The sequence below is a fragment of the Ceratotherium simum genome, chromosome 12 (genome assembly GCF_057802395.1).
Source record: "Ceratotherium simum simum isolate JZ-2026a chromosome 12, ASM5780239v1, whole genome shotgun sequence".
In the NCBI taxonomy this organism is placed as follows: domain Eukaryota; kingdom Metazoa; phylum Chordata; class Mammalia; order Perissodactyla; family Rhinocerotidae; genus Ceratotherium; species Ceratotherium simum.
The window spans coordinates 37,450,224-37,472,979 of NC_141911.1; the positions used below are offsets into that span (position 1 = coordinate 37,450,224).

The 22,756-nt window shown below is 40.7% G+C and overlaps 1 protein-coding gene across 3 annotated transcripts in view; it reads right to left on the reverse strand.

Annotated features, from left to right (window-relative positions):
• Nucleotides 1-22,756, reverse strand: part of ARHGAP10 (Rho GTPase activating protein 10) — a 291,557-nt gene that overhangs the window by 19,288 nt on the left and 249,513 nt on the right. For all 3 annotated transcript variants that reach the window (XM_087437555.1, XM_004420900.3, XM_087437556.1), the window contains exon 20: nt 8,571-8,730. In XM_087437555.1, coding sequence (XP_087293681.1) covers nt 8,571-8,730 — 160 coding nt within the window. The remainder of the gene's footprint in view (nt 1-8,570; nt 8,731-22,756) is intronic.

The following is a 22,756-nucleotide window of genomic DNA, read 5'->3' on the forward strand; positions in this document are numbered from 1 at the left end:
CTTCTTGAAACCAGGTTTTAAGAAACGTGGGCTTTTCCCAAAAGATTAGTTTTGTTTATAGGTTAGATGGAGGTCAGCAAACTCTTCCTGTGAAGGGCCAGACAGTAAATACTTTAGGGTTTGCAGGCCACATGGTCTCTCTCGCAACTCAGCTCCGCCATCACTGCAGCGCAAATGCAGTCATAGACAAAATGTAAATGACTGGGTGGCTGTGTTCCAATCAAACTTTATTTATAAAAACAAGCAGCAGTGGGCCACAGTTTGTTGACTCCCAGACTAGACAGACCAGATGAGAATCCACTGGGAGTGGAGAGTTGGGGAAGATGAAGACGATGATGGCAAACTCTAAGCCCGAGAAGCCCCTGCTACCCCTCCTCTGTCTTCACAGGCTTTGTGGCATGGGGCTCCCGTGTGTGCCAGAAGCCAATCTGCAAACGCCCAAGGCTTTCCTGCAGCAGAAGCTCTCTTCACCAATTGCTCACAATCACCTCCCATGCAGGAGGGAGGCAGTGGATATATCAAGTCAGCATGTAAAAGCAATAACTTGTTCACCCTTGAGAAACAATGTCTTTTGCAGAAGAGGGATGGGCAGGGAGAGGAGGCAGGACAACACAGGACATCACTCGAGCACAGATAAGACAGAGCCTTTCGAGGCTGGACACGGCCGCGCTGCACACTCAGTCCTCACCTTGTGGGATGCTGAGGCTCCTGCATGGTTTCCTCCTCAACAAGAGAGGACACCACCATCCAGTCATCCTACATCTTACAGAGTTCGCTCCCAGGGTGATCATTTTCTTTGGTTTTGCTATAAAAGAACTGTCTTAGAATTACACCTCCGACCAATCTTTCACTCAAAGAGTGTTCCTTGAATCCCATTTATCTTCCTTCCAATGATCACTGTGGAATCAGGTAAGAGGCCTGAACTTCAGCTGGCTGGCTGAACGGAAAAGGAACTGTAGCTTCATTTCAGAAAATTATGGGGCTTTAGAGGTCTCAGTATGGTGGTCCTGCAGGGTAACTGACAAGAATGTTTCTACCAGCTCAATTCTTACGTGGAAAATAGCTGCCACCCAACGTGAGGCCTAAAACATATAAAACAGAGGCTGCCAAGCACAGCTCAAAAGGGGTACCATGTTACTCTGCTAAGATAAATCCTCCTGTGACTTACCAAGCTGTTTTATGCGTTACCTGTTGTGATGGGTGAACTACCCATACCTCTCAGAACAATTTACAGAGTTGGCTGGGACCCAATGGGAACCCCATGCCTTGGTCATGCGATATCCAAGGGCCCTATTCTCAGAGGCTTCTACAATGGAGGTTCCTAGAGAGCGAGCTAGGAGAGGCGCCTCAACAAGCTGAGTCCTCCTGAAACAACTACAGTAACTGCCGGAAACAACACAACTTCAGGTCAACATCTAAGGCTTCTCCAGGGCCAAAGAGGTTATTTCCCTGAGCTGTTTAGTGAGAGGATTACATAACTCACGAACCAGGAAGTCGGGTCAAGTTAATCTAAGAATATCAAATTAGGTTCTCGGAGGGAAGGAAAATCCAAGCAGGTGGCCGCCTGGAGCTCTCAGGGGAGCAGTGACTGGGTTTTATTACAGGTGATACCTTGAAACCTCACAACAGTCCAGAAGGGTGGACGTTGCTATTCCGCTTCTACAGATAATCTTGCTAAGCCTTGGTTTTCTTAAATAATTTATATAAGGTCTCCAAGGTTTTAAGAAGCAGAATGAGGATGCAAAGCCAGGCCTGTCTGACTCTAAAATCAGTGCTTTTCTGTCTCAACTGTCTTCCAACTTACAGAGGGCTCATGAGGCCTCTGCCTGTATTGAGATACTGAGACACAGCCAATCAATCCATGCACCACAAATGATAAATTACAACAAAAAACCCTAATGAAACTAAAAAACAAAACAAGACTAATGAGAAAACTTAAATTTTTTTTGAGTCTTAAGCAATAGAAAAGCTACTATGGAATTCAGACATGTGTCTTCATTTTGGCAAGTCAACTCTTCATTACGGGGCTTGAAAGTTCAATGAACAATCAACATTCTGGTTTGAAAATAAAACCTATGATATTGAGAACCTATAGTTAACAACACAGCAAAGGAAGATGTGAATTAGGCCACATGCAAGTGCCAAGTACACAACACAAGTACCAAAAGCACAAGGGTCACGTATGGAAGGATGTGAGGATGCTAGGCAGTCAGATGGCACAATTTCTATACAAAGTTGGAGAGAAAATTCAAGGAAATATACAGGACAAGAGTCGTACCCAAAAAAATGAATGTGAATAGACATTTATGGTCAATGGCCAAGTATATGGGCCCTGTGATTAGCTTCAAGAGCTTTACTGAAGCTAAAGGGAGATAAGTAGATATCATGTCACTGATAAAAAGATTGTGGATTCTGTTCTGTTGCAAAATATCACAGTTCCAGGTCTCTTAGCTCTGTTGTCGAGGAGGATGCCCTCCTCCCCAAATCTCAGCCAAAGGTGTTGGATGATGGATGTGCAGCCACCAGATTCAAGTGTTTATTCCCCATAGATAATTATAAACCACAGCCACATGACATAATGGAGGGAGCATAACGGAAGGTGAGTGCTCCCTCTTCAAAACAAGGGCAATGACCAGCTGACAGCCACAGTCATCTCACTGGGTCTCAGAATCGGGGATAACTTACAATTCGAACAGTGTTCCCACAGGCAACCACACAATTTCAATCCCTACCATAAAACAAGTCTAGTGGAACCAGACATCACTGGGGCAGACAGATCAGGGTCAAACTCCACCTCTGTCCCTTATTAGTCATGTGGCTTGGGGCAATTTTGATACTCTCTTTGTGCCTCAGTTTCTCTTATCTTTAAAAATGAAGATATATCTACCCCACCAGGTTGATATAAGAATTAAGATAAAATATCATTTATAAAGCAGCTAAAACAAAATCTAGTGGTCCCCAATAATTAATGCTCTATGGCCTCTGATCCTGAGAAATGCAAGAGGGTAACTGTCTAATCAAGCATTCTCTGCAAAAGCTTCTGCTCCCTGTCAGTCCCCAGTCTCCCAACAGAAGGTCCAGAAAGCAGCTAACCTCTGAGCAGAATTTAAAAGGCTGCTGTGGGGTCACAGTAAGGTGACAAGCTCCTCCTGCTCATTTGAACTTGATCCTCCTTATACTTGAGCTTTCTTAGACCTTAATCTTTCTCAACCTGCCCAGGGACTTTGCCGCTCACTTAGGTATGGGAGAGGGGACTGGCTTCCAATCCACTCTTCAGAGTACCCAGCACCAGAGAGCACATCCTTCCATATGAAGGCACTGCTCTACTAGAGATCTCGTCAGTGTAACCCACCACATTCTGTCACCAGGGCCAACCTACAAGAAAGCAGAGAAAAGGTGCATACTTTATTAGGCTATGACTTCCCTACTAGCCAATAAGGATGCTGGAAATTCCTATGATGGGCAATTCATTCCTTTGGGTTACGTATCACTCTCTCGATCTCTTTTTAAATTTACATAGCTTTCCTTCCCTTGTTACAAAAGCAATATGTGATCATTTTAGTCAAGTTAACAAAAAAGCAGATATACAAAAAAAAAAAAGAAAGAGAATTTTTAAAAGATAAAGTTCCAATTTTCTTTGAAACAATAATCCTAACAAAAGAGCTAAAAATGTAAGACACCAACTTCTAGGGTGAACTGACTGCCTCTGGCCCAACAAGGGCTGGGAGCAGTAAGATCAAGGAGTGAACGGAGCGAGGAAGCCCTCCCTAAAGGGGTGGAGGAGAGGGAAAAAGAAAAGAAAAAGGCAGGAAGGGAGGAGGTGAAGACAAAGTTGGCCTATGACTGCTACCTTATAATTTCTAGGTGTGTACCAAATTTCACAGAAATCTGTTAAAAACTCTTTAAGATGATTATTTTTCTGAACTTCAGACAAATCACTCATGGTTTGCTGTGGTATACTAAGCCACAAATCAAATTTAAGGGGCACTTTGATATCTCCCAGCTAAATTCATTCACTTTCTGAAAAGCAATCATGGAACCAACAGTCAAGTAATTTAAAATGCCAAGTAGTTGTCTATGGAAAACATCTATTTGTTTGCCCAATTTAAAGGAAGCAAGTTATATCATTAACAAGAATAAAAATGGTCACCAGTGAGTGCGCACAAAGACACAAAGTCTGGGGATGACACAGGTTGTAAATAGAGTGGGGATCCACTGTCTAATGATTTTAAGCAACTAGCATCAAGTCTGGGTAGACAGCACCTGGGATGGATGCGTGAGGAATGTCTTAACATTCAGGATAAACTCAGGCAAGCCTCTCATCGGGTGGGAGAGAAGGATCTACTGCTCTCCCGGCCTGCCAGAGCACAGAGTGAGTTGCATCTAGGGGTACCAATATTCCCAGCTACAAACAGCTAGTCTAAGATGCTGCCATCTTGAATGTGGGAATATGCTGGCAGAGGAGGTGTTCCTTTTCATTTGAAATCTGTAGAGGAAGCAGATAGCAGTGCCTGGTATTTCTCAAAAGAGATTTTCTTTTGTGGCAGGGAAGCTAAAAGGATTACTTGTCAAGTACCTGCACCATCATTTACAATGGAAGAAAACCTGTTTAGAGAAACTACTTTATTGAAAAAAAAAAAATGACTTTGGAATATTTGAAATACCTTGACCTATGATGTAATGTCCTCCAAGGAGACTGAGCTAGCAATTCTTCACTGGCAATCAAGTCACCAATCACCTTACTGAGTGTATGGGTAAGTAATAGCTCCACATTGACTGACTGCAATTAATAATACCCACAAGTCATAAACATCAGCAGAAACCCAAGAAATCCAATTCTGCTGCATTGTTTTCTACCTGTCAGAGGCTACAGCTGTATTTACACACTGCCTATATCAGAATCTTGGCGCCTGTAGGTTTTCCCTCTGTAAATTTGCTTTCAGGTGGCTAGGGTCATGGCAGTTCTGTACAATGGAGCTACAGGGGTCCTACGTGATCCACATACACTGGATTCCATTCTTCAGGACCTGAGATAAGGCAAGCGTAAATTTTGGAATGGAGAGTCACCACCCTGGATTAAAACCAAGCAGCCCAGGCAGTGCCTCCTTTTTAAAGCCCTGAATAGAGTTTTAATGACCCCACAGCAACAAACAAAAAAATTCAAGGGAAACTAAATTTACAAAGCTAAGAAAACAAAGAAAAATGCTATTAACAGACAATAGTGAGATTAATTCTGGGAAATTCCTGGAAGAAGGATCAGAAATCAAACATAGTTGCCTAAGAGACATTCAATGATATACAGAAAGAAACGAGATTTCCAAAAGAAAAGTATTTTTATAAATGAATAATTATTAAAACAGCAAAGAAAATATTTATTAATAACTATGTCAATATCACTAAAAAGTTCAAAGAACATAAGAACCAATTCCTATCATTAAGAATTTTATAATCTATCTTGGAGTAAAGGAAAGATTAGACAGTTTTATGGACTGAATGTTTGTGTTCCCCCCAAATTTAGATGTTGAAACCCTATCCCCTTCCATGTGACTGTATTAGGAAGTGGGGCCTTTGGGAGGTAATTAGGATTAGATGAGGTCCTGAGAGGGGAATCCTCATGAATGGGATTATGAGTCCTTGTGGGAGTCACGAAGTCAGCAGTCTGCACACTGGAAGCGGGCTCTCACCAGAGCCCAGCCATGCTGACAGTCTGATCTTGGAAATCCAGCCTCCAGAACTGTGAGAAATAAATTTATGTTGTTTAGAAGCCACTCAATCAGGGGCCGGCCCCATGGCTTAGCGGTTAAGTGCACGCACTCCGCTACTGGAGGCCCGGGTTCGGATCCCAGGCGTGCACCAACGCACCACTTCTCCAGCCATGCTGAGGCCGCGTCCCACATACAGCAACTAGAAGGATGTGCAACTATGACATACAACTATCTACTGGGGCTTTGGGGGGGGGGGAAGGAGGAGGATTGGCAACAGATGTTAGCTCAGAGCCGGTCTTCCTTAGCAAAAAAGAGGAGGATTAGCACAGATGTTAGCTCAGGGCTGATCTTCCTCACCAAAAAAAAAAAAAAAAAAAGCCACTCAAAGTATTTTTGTTATAGCAGCCTGAACTAAGACAGATAGATAGGCAGGCAGATGGAGATACTGATACAGATACATAGATAGACATACACATCTACTACTTCAATACCAAATAACATGAAAGGTAAATATTAACTAATACTAGAAGGCAATATTTTCCTAATGTCAAGTCTTGGGTATAAACAGAGAAAGACATTATTTAGAATCTTCCTGTAGACTAAGGCACTAGAGAAAGCTTCCTAAAAGTGAAAACTCAATTAGACCCTGAAGATAGGTCAGATTATCTTGAGCAAAAAAGGAGGGGAGATATTTCAGGCAGAGGGAATCAAAGTATGGGGGAAGCATACAAGGGCTACTTGGAGACAGCAAACACACCATCCTAGAAGAGTTTTTTTAAAAACAGGAGAAAGATATCACTTATCCTAATTACGCTCCTCAGAAAAGCCGTTTACAATCAACACATGCCTAGAACCATGGGCGAGGGAGAGACAGGTGTCTAAACAGAGTCTGCCAATCATCACCTGGGATTATGTCAGAAATGCCCATTTTTAGGCTCCCCTCAAACTTAAAAGGCACTCTGGGGTGAGACCCAGTAATGTGGGCTTAACTAGCCCTCCAGGTGACTCTGGTGTGGGCTCAAGTTTGAGAAGCACTCCTACCTTAATGATAAATCTGGACTGAAATATGCTGAAGTGAATCCTCTAAAAGATTCCCAAGAAACATTTTATATACTTAAGAGAAATACAGATGTATTTTATCCAATGCACAAAAAAAAATCAAGTTCTTAAAGTAGGAGAAAGTCCACATTATGACAAAAATCTCTTTTCCAGACTTGCTTCAATGACTTATTTTCCCCCCTCCCTTTTTGGCCTCTCAATGTTGGAGTGCTTTCCATGACATTTTAAAATTTGTATGAATAGGAAGCTGGCGAATTCACTCCTCGTGTGATTTATGACCAAAAATATCAAGCTCTTCATGTTTCCAGCATAGACATGCTGTGAATTGAGCAATGGCTATAACGTGGCTCATAATGTCACTTCTCTACAGAACCTCTATGGAAGAAGGATGACTGACTAAGCTGTTCGCCACTGACTGTGATATACACTTACTGAGAGAAATAACTAGAGATCTGGTTTTTGCTTTGAAACACACACACACACACGCCAAATTCCACCCCGAGAGCACCCAGGATTACAGATTCTAGGTTCCTATGTAACCATTGTCATTGCTGCTTGCAGTACTAAAGTGAAAAGAATATTTTTATTCTGGAAAAAGAATGGCAAAAATGACAAGCATGTTTGAGTAATATGTAATTTAAATCTATAATACACAGTCGTCAGCAAATAAATATACATAAGTGACAATCTTGGGGGAAAAAATCTCATCTGGAGAACGTTTCTACACTTTGCTTCACTTTGAGATTTGATTAGATTTTCAAAGTCTTCAGGTCACCCCAAAATTTTAGCATACCAAATTTCTCCCAGCCTCTTTTAATACTTAATAAGTTCATAATGATTTCATGTGAATCCAGCAGTAACTATAAAAAGCCAAGTAATGTGAGGAACACTTTCCAATTCCATTTAAAGTCCCAAGAATGCCCAGCCAGGGTGGGATGACATCATTATCTGTGATTTATTTTAAGCAACTTTGATTTTAAAAAAAGCTTTTTTTTAACTTTAAAGACAGGATACCCAATACTCTTGGGCTGACTTATAAATGTATTTTTGGATGTAATTTGATTGACTAATCAAGTAATGTCATGTAATTATTAATGGAGTTCTTTTTTTGCTTCTCTCAGCATTTGCTTGAAATATGATGCTCTTTTGATGCCCCACACACCACCAATCTGCATTTACTCCACAGTCTCAGTCAGCACAGAAAGACAAACCCTCATGTAGTCAAGCCAGGTCCATGGTATTTTGTTTGTATTGGTAATCTATCCTAATATACCTGAGCTGATCTACACACGCCTGGCACTAAAGCAAACTGAGAAGATGAAGTCAGGTATTTCCTCCATCAATTGTCAGTTATGCAGAGTGCTAGGGAGTAAATAGAGCAGAACACTAGCATAAAGCTCTCAAAACTTCATATAACTAAAATATCATTCTATAGAGTTTCAAGAGTCTATTGATCCTATTGAGATCACAATGCATGCATTCTCATATCTCTAAAAGTTTGCATAACTAGTGAGAAAACATCCTCAGTAGGACAATAACAAACTTCCTTCTGTGCAACCCAAAACTGCCATGGAATTGAACTTAAAACAGATATGAAATAGCATCCCATCCCTTCCATGCTAGGAACACAGAGACACTATTGAAGAAAGGCCTTTTTTATGGACCCTTCTCCCTTTGGAAGCCCCACAAATTATAGAGAACAAAGGTCCTTAGATCTAACGGCTTCAGTACCTACTGGCTACGTAAACTTCAAAATGAAGGTCACGGCCCTCCTTCCCTCAGCACCAAAAAGAAGCAGTTACTTACGCAGTGGATGTCCAGTCCCCAAAGCTGCCCCCATCTGCGAGAAGGTGGTTTTTGTCTGGTCCAGGAGGCCCGGGGATGGCTACAGTCATGGGAGATGGGGAGGGGAGTGAGTCTAGACTGCTAGGAGGGGTGTCCTCCTTAGGAGGGTTAGGACTGTCACCTAGAGAGGGAAAAAAAAACATCAACTTTCAAACACTCAGAAGAGAATAAACAATACCACTAATAATTATATGGCATCACTTGATTGGTCAATCCAATTATATCCAAAATTACATTTACCACTCAGCCTTAGAGTTTTTGGGTGTCCTGTCTTTAAAGTTTTTATTTTTGGGGTTTTTTTTAACCAAAGATGCTTAAAATAAATCATAGATAACACACAGTGAGGAGTGTTTACCCCACAAGAAAATACAATAATCAAAATCAGATCAAATGGAAGATGAAAGCTTTAATGGCGGCCATAATGACTTGCTAACCTAGGAGGAGCACAGTTACAAATCAACGATAGCCTCAAGAATAATTCAGAGCAGTGCACCAGCCCTGCGGGGTCCAACCTCTCACTCTCTAGTCACCAGATGGTTCTTTAAGCACTACTTAGTGCATAATAAATTAAACAACTCTAAAGGGACCTGGTCTTCTGACCTGGTGTCTTGGGTTACGATTTAATAGCTCAACTTATTAAAATCCCGGACACAGAGAAACTTCCATTTCCCTGTGATCATTAGAGAGGATGTTATACAAGAATCAGGCCCCTGCAGTGACTGCAGAGGATGACTTTAAACAAAAACTAAAACGTATTTCTTAAATGGGTTGCGTGATGTATTCATTCACAGAGGACCATTCTAGGAGATACGTTTAGTATCATTTGTACACACTATGGGCTCAGGTGGAAAACACAGAAGACGGAAAAGAGCGCTCATCAGAGCAGTTGTTTCCCTCATCTGGTCTTCTTGCTATCACAGTACTCTCAGCTACCATAAATGCACCTGTACAGCACCCATCAGAGCTTGGACTCCTCAGCCAAATGCATAGTCCCCATTAATATTAGCTAATCCGGGATGCCTTGCAGAGGCAGCACGTTCTATTAAGATGACACTGACTTGGCCTTGATTTTATAAGTGGTGGGTCACAATAGTTGGTCAACAAACAGCCATGGAAGCAGACGACACACGACATGGAGGCCCATACCCTCAGCCACAAACAGCTTCTAGCTGATTAAATGATATTTCCTCAGTCCTAGGTCCTAGAAATACAGTATGTATGAATGCTGGGAACAGCAAGGAACTTGCTCTTAGCAAACCATCCTAGATGGATTTCAACTCTACTAATAATGAAGCGCAAGAGAAATTCTGGGCTCTGAGTAAGCTAGATCCCAAGATGCTAATCTTGAAAATTGATTGTAGGAAAAAATTCTTATTTAACGCTGACCCAGCTTACAACTAAGCCTAAGAGAGAGAATCTTAGAAATGAAGATCTAGAAAAGCTGAATTCAGGGAAGTAGGAGTTAGAGATGGTGGTGATGGCTGGAAGAAGGAATTCCTTATGGGGGCAGTTAGGGAAAGACATCTGGATGATTCTGTGCAGAAGGTTCTGGTAAGGTAGAGTTTTCCGAGCTTTTTCTTTCATAACGCGTTGTTGGGGAGGGTGGGAGCCATGGCACGGTACGAGACGAATGTGGGCAGGCCTTCTCCCTGTTAAGTCTCCCTATGAAGCCTTGCTCTGTCCCCATTCACAAATGTACAGTCTAGAATACGGTATGATTGTTTTTTCAGTGGAGTCACTTTTCCTACAGCCCTTCACCACAAAAGTTGTAGCTAATTAGAGTAGTTCAGACCTGAAAAGAAGAGCCAATTTTCAGGCAAATGAACCAAAACCCACGGACAGACCACTATGATTTCCTTCCGATTTATTTTCATTCTGGGACACAGTCCACTTTGAAATAAAGGCTACTTCTTTCCCTGTGCCTGGATAGCTCAAGTCCATTCAGTTCTTTTCTGCAAACAAGTCTGAGAACAAGGGGCTGGAGCCCCAGCTTTCCCAGGCTTTCTTGTTCCTCCGTCATCATGAGCAATGACTCCCTTCAAAATTAAAGCAAGTCTCAAATGTAACCCCAGCACAGAATCTAAAGTCAACTCCTAAACATTTACCTGCACGATAGCTGCCAATTCAGGGCTTGACCAGAAGTAGCAAAATATGATCAGTTCTGAAGCAGAACAGGATAACCTCCACAGTGAGTCAGATACAAGCAGCTTCCTGGCTTCAGGAGCCTGGTTCCTGGCCCTCTGCTCTCTGGGCCTCATTCCCTGTCTCCAGGGCAGGGCATGACATAACAAAAGCAGCAAATGAAAGTCTGGGACCAGCTATTCCCTGACTCATTCCTACAAGGAGAAACTGTCAATGAGAAGCAACTTTGGGGAAGTACAGTGTAAGGGTCTCATGTTACTTTCAAAAGATGCCTGAAATGTTTTTACAACCAGATACACTAGCTCACCAACACTGCCTCACATCCTTTTCCCAAGCAGACTGACACAGCACAAATTATCCTTCAACGTATTACATCACATTCTATTCAGAGAATTTCTCTCTTCCTTCCTGCCAAACAGTAGCAACCTGAACCCTCAAGCGAAAAGAATATTGGTAGAAGGGGATATGTTTACACAAACTGATCAAAGGAAGAGATACCTCACCCTACTTTCTATGTGCACAAAATTCCTTTCTCCTTCACTGTTCAGGAATGAGCTTATCTACATGAGAATCACTGAATTCAAGGAAACACTAATATCAAGTACATAAACATTAAATACTTATAACCATTTCTTAAACTTTAGTTCACCAAAATCAAGTTAATACTTTTTAACTATTATGAAGATAATAAAATCTTTTTTAAAAAAATTCTATGTTCAACGACTTCTGGCATAAAGATTTTATATCCTATGAAACTAATTTGTACTTGAGAATTAAAGTCAGATACTCTCATCGTTTTTCACCCTTCACTTCTTCTGAGTGTCACATGACTTCTTTCCTTGGGTGTTACCTTTTAACAGGCATCTACAGACAGACAAATCACCTGTGAGGAACACGGTTGTTCTGGTAAGTGAACAAAAACGGTGCTGAAGGACTTTCATTATGAACAGACTCCAAGACAAGAAACTCACTAGAAATAGAACTACCACCATCTGGAAGAGAAAATGGCTTCCTCACAACATCCGGCTTAATTCCCACCTTCTCCACAAATCACTTGCCAACCACCTTTTCTGCCTTGTCTCTCCTTCTCACAACTATAAGCAGCAATCAAGTTAGCATTTCACTGTCATCTAATGGTTTCAGGACTTGGTTTTAGGTCCCCATTTCCATTATGCATTTTTTGAGGATGGAGACTGTGTCTCAGTCTTGGTAATCCTTCGAGATTACAATGTAGTGCCAGGCAAATCAGGAGACTTCAGCAAATACTGACTGTGGACTCACTGCCACAGGAAATATCATGAATATGGAAAGCCAATGCCTCCAGGAATTAAGAAGGGGAAAAAAGTCTACAAACTTTAAAGTATTGTTACAATATCTACACACAGCTTCCGATCATCACCCTCTCCCCATTCAAGCCATAAACATCTCTCACCCTCTTTATGCAATCAACAAGCGTTTACTGAGCTTCTACTTATGTACAAGGCACATCACGGCTGCGGAGTTACAAAGGTGAAGATCCAGTCCGTAACCCGAAGGTGCTCCCAGTATAGTGCCAAGACAGTCAGGTAAAGACAAACACAGCAGAAGGTGGTGTAAGCTACACTATGACTGTATCAAGGAGCTTTGAGACTCAGAGAAGGAATTTCCAAACCTGCCAGTGGTTGGGGGTGAAAGATATGGGAGTCAGGCAACAGGAATAGGAAGAAATGATTGCCAGACTTTCAATGAAAGAATCCCTAGCAGAGAAAATATCATAGAAACAAGAGAGAATGTGGCACTTTTCAGAGCCATGGGTAGCTGGATTTGGCTGGACAGTAGGGTCAAAAGCAGAAAGTAGGAGTATGAAGTAGGGTGAAGAGCTTTGAATATAACACTAAAGTATCTGAATTTGTTCTCAGGCATTGGGAAGTTATTGCATGGATTAAGTAGGGAAGTGATATGATCCAGATAATGGATTCAAGAGATCTTCCAGTATTAAAGTCATTAGAACTCTGTGAATAAAAGTAAAGGGTGAGAGAGGAACCTAAGATGGCCCTCAAGTTCTTGGCTTAGGTAACTGGGTGAATGGTAGATTTATTCATTGGAATAATGAATAAAAAGCAAGGAACAAATTGGGTGTGGGAGATAAAAAAACTAGTTGTAGACATCTTGGGCTTGAGACGTCAATAAAAAAATTCAGGTGAGAATAGCCAGAGGAGAGTTGGTTATACAATTCCAGAGCTCAGGAGAGAGGTCTGGGACAGTTTTTTTTATTTGAGATTCATGTAGGTAGAACTGAAGTCGTGGCATTGGATGGCAAGAACAAAGGAGAAGATGTACAAATGTAAAAGAACCTTGGAGGAATTTGAGATGTAAGGAGCAGACTTCTCCTTAAGCAATATTGTTGTTGGTGGTGGTGGTGACTGTTGCTGTTATTATTATGTTAAATACAGAGAAGTGTTATTTTGCAAATATTTAAGATTCCCCCCACAGATATAAATTCTCATAAAAATTGGGCAAAAAAAGTATGCAAGAGGACATACCTTTCATGACAGCTACTGGATTTCACTAGTTAGTCTGATTTCTTTATGACCTTGAGTACATGAACAAGTGTTTTATTTTCATGATAAACTAAAACAATCTTCAAAGACTGGCAGAAAATTAAAGCAAGACAACAGAACAAGAACTTGATAATTCTACCATATCTAACAATTCAGAGGATGCTCGTCTCCTTAATTTTAATTTACTGATAAGTTTTTACTCTAGTAAGTTGAACTTTCTTGTTCTGATGATGAGGTATTCTCTCCATTCATCTTCTGGTCATTTCACTTAAGTAGAACTGCTTTCACATTGATGGAGGGAACAAGGCTTTGAGTTTTCCCTCCCATTTCACTCATTTCTTCTTTGTCTTCCTCTCAAATGTATTTCCTAACAGTTAAGAAGTCAGAGGTACTTCCCTTTGAATCCTCTACCTGCTGTCTTCCAATTAGTCTAAAACGTTTGAGTATGGAATGAAGCCACCGAAGTATTCTGTTATTCCTCAGAAATGGATTGTCTCTACAGCAGCAAGAAAATTCCATGTTCCCTTCTCTTAAACATCCTGGCTTATGTATTAGCAGAAGTGAGGAAGAAAAGGAAAAGGGGACAGAAAAGAGAAAAGCAAAAAAAGAAAAGATCTAATTTATTAGTTGAACTTAATTCTTGCAAACTTCACAGTTATGCATTTGGTTAACTGGAAGACAACTACAGACTACTACTATGGTTCCACTAGCACACAAATACACTTCCTGTCAGGTCAGAACCATCTTAGATGCTTCTAAATATCAAACAGTTCATCACTAGCATCAAAGAAAGATTTATTGAGAACAAAGTAATTGCACTTATAACAACACAGTAACATTTTTACAGTAAAAGCCAGTCAGGAAATTTCCAGTCAAGATGGCAATGAAATTTTAAGTGGAAACCCACCTTTCCTCCCACGTATGCTCAATAACAACCAAAAAAAACATGATAAAATAACTTTTTAAAAGAAAATTAAAACATATTACTGCACTCAAAAACTTGTTACACATCTCTGTGAAACAGAAACAGAAAGGAAACATTCAGATTCAGAAGTCAGCTGGAGCACAAGCCAAAGGCCCACTGGCTCCAGGAACTATCGAAACCAGCGGAACCAGCCAGACATTTAAATCCTGTGGTGTCCTTAGGTCAAAACACCTACAATGCACCAGGCATGGGGCACGGGGTGCTAGAACCAGGCTCTGCCTGTGGAACTAGGGGTTGACAGACGCTCTTCACACTAAATGGAGGCCAAAAATCTATGACCAAGGTCCACACTTACCTGGGGAACTGGATTTGACATGCCTACCCCTTCCATGCCCAGGATGAGAGTTAAGTGCCGGAATAAGATCTGGTTCTGAACCAAAGCACCTAGGTGAACTTGGTGGAGGCAAGAGCAGGAGTGGAAATAGAAAAAAGAAAGAAAGAAGAGAAGGAGGCTCCAACGCATCATAACCATCCATGCACACACACACACAAAATCCTCCTTCACAGTGGACTTGTAAACTACAATTTCCAACAACACAAAGAAAACTAAGACAGCAAACTCAAAAAAATTAAAAAACTCAGAGATTTGGAGATTTGTAATGTGTAGAACAGAAGTGAAATTGCCAACACCCAGGTCCCAAAGGAAGAAATAAACTGAGAGGAAGAAATGTTCAAAGAAATAATGACCAATTCCTCAAAATTAAAGGAACTTTGATGACCTCAATCCAAAGGACTCAGAGTGTCAAACAGGGAAATAAAGAAAATACTGCACATAAGATACATTATTGCAAAATTTAAGAATATCAAATACAGGAGAAAAGTCAAGATGGCGGCGTAAGCAGACTATGAACTCACCTCCTCCCGTGGACACAGCCAATTTACAACTACTCATGGAAAAATTTCCCCTTGAGACAGAACTGAAAACTGGATTAGAGGAACTCCTGCAAAAAAGGACAATACTAATTGAGGTGGAAGAGGCAGAAATTCCCTTCTGGAGAGGAAAAACACCGCCTTCACAAGCCGCAGCCTCACGGCCACCCGGAAGCAGCCCACAGGTCTGCAGCCTCCCTGGAGGCGCGGGGCCCTGAGCTGGGAGCGCCCCCGCTGTGGGCATTTTGTGGACCCAGCACAATCAAGACGAGTGGCATAATATCTGCCTTTGCCTGCTACTAAAACATTGGGGAGCACCCCCAGAAAAGCTGGTTCACAAAGAAATTAAAACCGGCTCTTAAAGGGCCCACTCACCCGTTTCAGACAGCAACCTAAAATCACCAGAAAGAAAGGTGCACAGTGCTGTGGTGAAAAGAGACTCACCTGATAGGCCCTGAGTGCATCTCGGTGAGGGGTGAGACCTCTCCAGGGACTGGGACATTGGCGGCGACCATTGTTGTGGCCTGGTGTGGGCGTGCTGACACAGACGCCATTGGAGTTCTCCCTGGGGCCTGCTAGCCCAGGTCTGCCCCACCCACTAGAGCACCAATTTAATCCAGCTCAGCCAGGGCAGGCAGCCCACCCTAGAGACTGGCCCCACCCAACAACAAGCCCTCAGGCAACTTGTGGGCCTGCACAGATCAGTGACTGGATTCTCTGCAGCCTGGCAACTGAGCCGACTTCAGTGGGGCAGGGCGTGCACAAGGAGCGGGTGGAGAGTGTGGGGTGGTGGTGGAGTGTGTGGGGCTCCCGCCGTGGAGAAACTGGGTCCACTTCGGGGCACACACATGGGGCAGGACTGTGTTGACTGTGAGTGCAGACCTGTGGGCAGCAGGGCTTGTCAGCTGCAGAAGACTTGTGCTTCTCAAAGACCCACATAGGGGGTTTGCCCCACCTTCCAAAGCCTGAAACAATTGGGTGCTCCCGTGCCTGAGGCCAGCCCCACACAGCTGCAATCCTCAGAGAGCTGACAAGAGACCTAAAGGCTGGAGGCTTATAGAAATTGTAAACCCTTGAGCCTAACAACCTGCCACGCTGGGGGCCTACTCACTTAAAAGAAATACTGCAACACAAACGTGGTATTAGAACGTGCAACCAACTGTGCTGGGGCTCCCAACACCTGATAAAGAGACTGAAGGGACCACAACAACTACAAGCAGCTGAGCATTACAACAGCTGGCCAGGAGCACAACTCGGCCTCCATGGGCACCTAGAGGGAGAGCAAACAGGCCACAACAGAAGGACACAAGTAGCCCACATAGGGGTCACCCCTGGAACATTGAGAACTGAGGGAAGCACACTGCAGGCCTGCTAAGCCATCACTTATATAAGGTCACCTATCCAAGAGCAGGAGACGGAGCTGGCCTACCTAATACGTAGACACAAGCACAGAGAAAGAGGCAAAATGAGGAGGCAAAGAAATACATTCCAAGTAAGGGAACAGGACAAAAGCCCAGAAAAGGAACTAAGTGAAACAGAAATGAGCAACCTGCCCAACAGAGAGTACAAACAAAGAGCTTAAGGATGCTCACTGATCTGGGGAGAAGAATAGATGAACTCAGTGAGAATGTCAACAAAGAAATGAAAGATATAAAAAAGAACCAATCAGAAATGAAGAATACAATACTGGAAATGAAAAATTCAAGAGAGGGACTCAAAAGCAGAGTAGAGGATACAGAAGAACGGATCTGTGAGCTGGACGAAAGACAGAAGAAATTACCCAAGCTGAAGAGGTAAAAGAGAAAAGAATTAAAAAGAGTGAGGACAGTCTAAGGGACCTCTGGGAGAACATCAAGCACACTAACATCCATGTTATAGGTGTCCCAGAAGGAGAAGAGCGAGACAAAGGGGCAGAGAATCTATTTCAAGAAATAACAGATGAAAACTTCCCTAACCTAAGGAAGGAAACAGACATCCAGGTACAGAAAGCACAGAGAGCCTCAAACAAGATAAACCCAAAGAGGCCCACACCAAAATACATCATAATCAAAATGTCCAGAATTAAAGATAAAGAGAGAATCCTAAAAGCCGCAAGAGAATGTCAAGTTACATACAAAGGAAACCCCATAAGGCTATCAGCTGACTTCTCAGCAGAAACCTTACAGGCTAGAAGAGAGTGGCATGATATATTTAAAGCGCTAAAAGGAAAAAACTTACAGCCAAGAATATTCTACCCGGCAAGGTTATCATTCAAAATGGAAGGAGAGATCAAAAATTTCCCAGACAAGCAAAAATTAAAGGAGTTTGTCACCAAGAAACCAGTGCTACAAGAAATGTTAAAGGGACTGATTTAAGGGGAAAAGAGAAGACCACAAATAGGAAAAATTATCTATTTCCATGATAAGAGGGTAATGGATACAAATGCCAAAAAAGAGGTTAGATATGATATCAAAAACATAAAATGAGGGAGGAGGGGAATTAAAGAGTAGAGCTTTCAGACAGAGGTCAAACTAAAGTGACCATCAATTCTGTATAGAAGGAGAAAGGAACAGAGAAGGGCTACTAAAACACTGAGGAAAAAAAAGGTTAAAAAATGGCACTAAGTACATACTTATCAATAGCTACTTTAAACGTCAATGGACTAAATGCTCCAATTAAAAGGCATAGGGTGGCTGATTGGATAAAACAACAAGACCCATACATATGCTGCATACAAGAAACACACTTCAGACCTAAAGACACTCACAAACTGAAAATGAAGGGATGGAAAAAGATACTCCACGCAAATGGCAATGAAAAGAAAGCTGGGGTAGCAGTACTCATATCAGACAAAATAGACTTTAAAACAAAAACTGTAAAACGAGACAAAGAAGGGCATTACATAATGATCAAGGGAACAATCCAACAAGAGGATATAACACTTGTAAATATCTACGCACCCAATGTAGGTGCACCTAAATATATAAAGCAGTTATTAACAGACATAAAAACAGAAATAGTAACACAATAATAGTAGGGGACTTTAACACTCCACTTACAACAACGGATAGATCATCCAAACAGAAGATCAATAAGGAAACACTGGCCTTAAATGACACACTAGAACAGATGGACTTAGTAGATACATACAGAGCATTCCATCCAAAAACTGAAGAATACACGTTCTTTTCAAATGCACATGGAACGTTCTCCAGGATTGATCACATATTAGGCCACAAAACAAGTCTCCATAAATTTAAGAAGATTGAAATAATACCAAGCATCTTTTCTGACCACAACTGTATGAAACTAGAAATCAACTATAGGAAGAAAATCAGAAAAGCCACAAATACGTGGAGATTAAACAAAATGCTACTGAACGACGACTGGGTTAATGAAGAAATCAAAGAAGAAATCAAAAAATACCTGGAGACAAATAAAAATGAAAATACGACAGGCCAGAATTTATGGGATACAGCAAAAGTGGTTCTAAGAGGGAAGTTTACAAAAATACAGGCCTATCTCAACAAACAAGAAAAATCTCAAATAAACAATCTAACAATGCACCTAAAGGAACTGGAAAGAGAAGAACAAACAAAGCCCAAAATCAGTAGAAGAAGGGAAATAATAAAAGAGCAGAAATAAATGAAATAGAGACTAAACAAACAATAGAAAAAATTAATAAAACCAAGAGCTGGTTCTTTGAAAAGATCAACAAAATTGACAAACCTTTAGCTAGACTCACCAAGAAAAAAAGAGAGAACGTACAAATAAGTAAAAGCAGAAATGAAAGAGGAGAAATTACAACAGACACCTCAGAAATACAAAAGATTATAAGAGAATACTATGAAAAACTATATGCCAACCAATTCGACAATCTGGAAGAAATGGATAAATTCTTGGAATGATACAACCTTCCAAAACTGGATCAAGAAGAAGTAGAGAATTTGAATAGACCAATCACCAGTAAGGAGATCGAAACAGTAATCACAAACCTCCCCCAAAATAAAAGTCCAGGACCAGACGGCTTCCCTGGTGAATTCTACCAAACATTCAAAGAAGACTTGATACCTATCCTTCCAAAACTCTTTCAAAAAATTGAGGAAGGGGGGAAGCTCCCTAACTCATTCTATGAAGCCAACATTACCCTGATACCAAAACCATACAAGGACAACAAAAAAAAAGAAAATTACAGGCCAATATCACTGATGAACATCGATGCAAAAATCCCCAACAAAATACTAGCAAATCGCATACAACAATACGCTAAAAAGATTATACACCATGATCAAGTGGGATTTACTCCAGGTATGCAGGGATGGTTCAACATTTGCAAATCAATCAACGTAATATACCACATTAATAAAATGAATAAAAATCATATGATCATCTCAATAGATGCAGAGAAAGCTTTTGACAAGATACAGCATCCATTTATGATAAAAACTCTGAATAAAATGGGGATAGAAGGAAAGTACCTCAACATAATAAAGGCCATATATGACAAACCCACAGCTAATATCATCCTTAATGGTGAAAAACTGAAACCTATCCCTCTAAGAACAGCAACCAGACAAGGATGCCCACTGTCACCACTCCTATTTAACATAGTACTGGAAGTCCTAGCCAGAGCAATCAGGCAAGAGAAAGAAATAAAAGGGATCCAAATTGGAAAGGAAGAAGTGAAACTCTCCCTATTTGCAGATGACATGATTTTATATATAGAAAACCCTAAAGAATCCACCAGAAAACTTTTAGAAGTAATAAACGAACATGGTAAAGTTGCAGGATACAAAATCAACATACAAAAATCAGTTGCACTTCTATACACTAACAACGAAGCAGCAGAAAGAGAAATTAAGAATACCATCCCATTTACAATTGCAACAAAAAGAATAAAATACCTAGGAATAAACTTAACCAAAGAGGTGAAAGATCTGTACACAGAAAACTATAAAACATTGCTGAAAGATATTGAAGAAGACACACAGAAATGGAAAGATATTCCGTGCTCTTGGATTGGAAGAATTAACATAGTTAAGATGTCCATACTTCCTAAAGCAATCTATAGATTCGATGCAATCCCTATCAAAGTTCCAACAACATTTTTCACAGAAATAGAACAAAGAATCCTAAAATTTATATGGAACAACAAAAGACCCCGAATAGCTAAAGGAATCCTGAGAAAAAAGAACAAAGCTGGAGGTATCACACTCCCGGATTTCAAAATATACTACAAAGCTATAGTAACCCAAACCACATGGCACTGGCACAAAAACAGACACACAGATCAATGGAATAGAATCAAAAGTCCAGAAATAAACCCACACATCTGTGGACAGCTAATCTTTGACAAAGGAGCCAAGAACATACAATGGAGAAAAGAAAGTGTCTTCAACAAATGGTGTTGGGAAAACTGGATAGCCACATGCCAAAAAAAAGGAAGTAGACCCTTACCTTACACCATACACAAAAATTAACTCCAATTTTTGGAGTTCTGGATTAAAGACTTGAATGTAAGACCTGAAACTATGAAACTTCTAGAAGAAAACATAGGCAGTACGCTCTTCGACATCGGTCTTAGCAACATATTTTCAAGCACCATGTCTGACCGGGCAAGAGAAACAACAGAAAAAATAAACAAATGGGACTACATCAAACTAAAAAGCTTCTGCACAGCAAAGGAAACCATCAACAAAACGAAAAGACAACCTAACAATTGGGAGAAGATATTTGCAAACCATACTTCTGATAAGGGCTTAATCTCCAAAATATATAAAGAACTCATGCATCTCAACAACAAAAAAACTACCAACCCAATTAAAAAATGGGCAAAAGACCTGAACAGACATTTCTCCAAAGAAGATATACAGATGGCCAATAGGCACATGAAAAGATGTTCAACATCATTAACCATCAGGGAAATGCAAATCAAAACTACAATGAGATATCACCTCACGCCCGTCAGAATGGCTATAATTAACAAGACAGGAAACAACATGTGTTGGAGAGGTTGTGGAGAGAAGGGAACTCTCATACACTGCTGGTGGAAGTGCAAACTGGTGCAGCCACTATGGAAAACAGTATGGAGATTCCTCAAAAAAATCAAGGATAGAACTACCATATGATCCAGCTATTCCACTGCTGGGTATCTATCCAAAGAACTTGAAAACACCAATGCATAAAGATACATGCACCCCTGTGTTCATTGCAGTGTTATTCACAATAGCCGAGACTTGGAAGCAACCTTAGTGCCCATCAAGGGACGAATGGATAAAGAAGATGTGGTATATATACACAATGGAATACTACTCAGCCATAAGAAACGATGAAATCCAGCCATTTGTGACAACATGGATGGACACTGAGGGTATTATGCAAAGTGAAATAAGTCAGAGGAAGAACGTCAAATACCGTATGATTTCCTTCATTAAGTAGTAGATAATAACAACAATAAACAAACACACAGAGACAGAGATTGGATTGGTGGTTACCAGAGGGGAAGGGGGGAGGGAGGAGGGTGAAAGGGATAATTCAGCACATGTGTGTGTTGATGGGTTGTAATTAGTATTTGGGTGGTGAACATGATGTAATCTATGAGGAAATAGAAGTATAATGATGTACATCTGAAATTTATACAACGTTATAAACCAGTTACTGCAATAAAAAATTAAAAAAAAAAATAAAAAGAATATCAAATACAAAGAAAATAACAAAAAGCATCTGATAAAGAGCTGATAACATAAGAAAAAGAACTAGGTTGACATCAGAGTTCTCAACAGTAACACTGAATACACAATATTGAAGTAAAATGTTTAAAGTATTAAAGAATTTTGAGCACAGAACTATATATTCAAACTACCAAACTGCCATTCAAACGTGAAGCCATAATAAACATATTAGACATAAAAATACCCAAGGTTTGCCACACAAAGAACTACACTGATAACACTCTTAAATAAATTTTTCAAATATTTAAATAGAAGTAGTAGTATGAGATGTTCAATGAACTCAATAATGTCTATTGTCTTCTAAAGTCTAGGACAAAAGGGAAAAATATAACCAAAACGATTAAGAACCAAAATTTTGGAAAATATCAACATGGTGGGGGTAGGTAGCCCAGAGAGAGATGAGAGTCTGTTAAATCATTTGTCTTATTGGGGTGAGAGAGAAACAGGGATAATGAAGTTTAAGAAATCATGGGGCCGGCCCATGGTGGCATAGTAGTTAAGTGGCATAGTGGTTAAGTACACACGCTCTGCTTTGGCGGCTCAGGGTTCACAGGTTCGGATCCTGGGGATGTTAGCCTACGGCCAATCTTCCTCAGGAAAAAGAGGAGGATTGGCAACAGACGTTAGCTCAGGGCTGATCTTCCTCACCGCTCCCCCCCACAAAAAAGACATCAATAGATAAATGAGATTATGTCTCAAGGACAACTACCTTAGAAACAAAACAGAACACATATCTTGGAAACGGGAATATTTGTTTTGAAGAGAAAGCAGGAAAGAAAAAATGTATCAAAATTTATTGAATAAAAACTATAAAATGACAGAAATTCTAACATAATAGTAATTACAATATACATAAATGAATTAAACTCACCAATTAAAAGGCAGTGACTCTCCAAATGT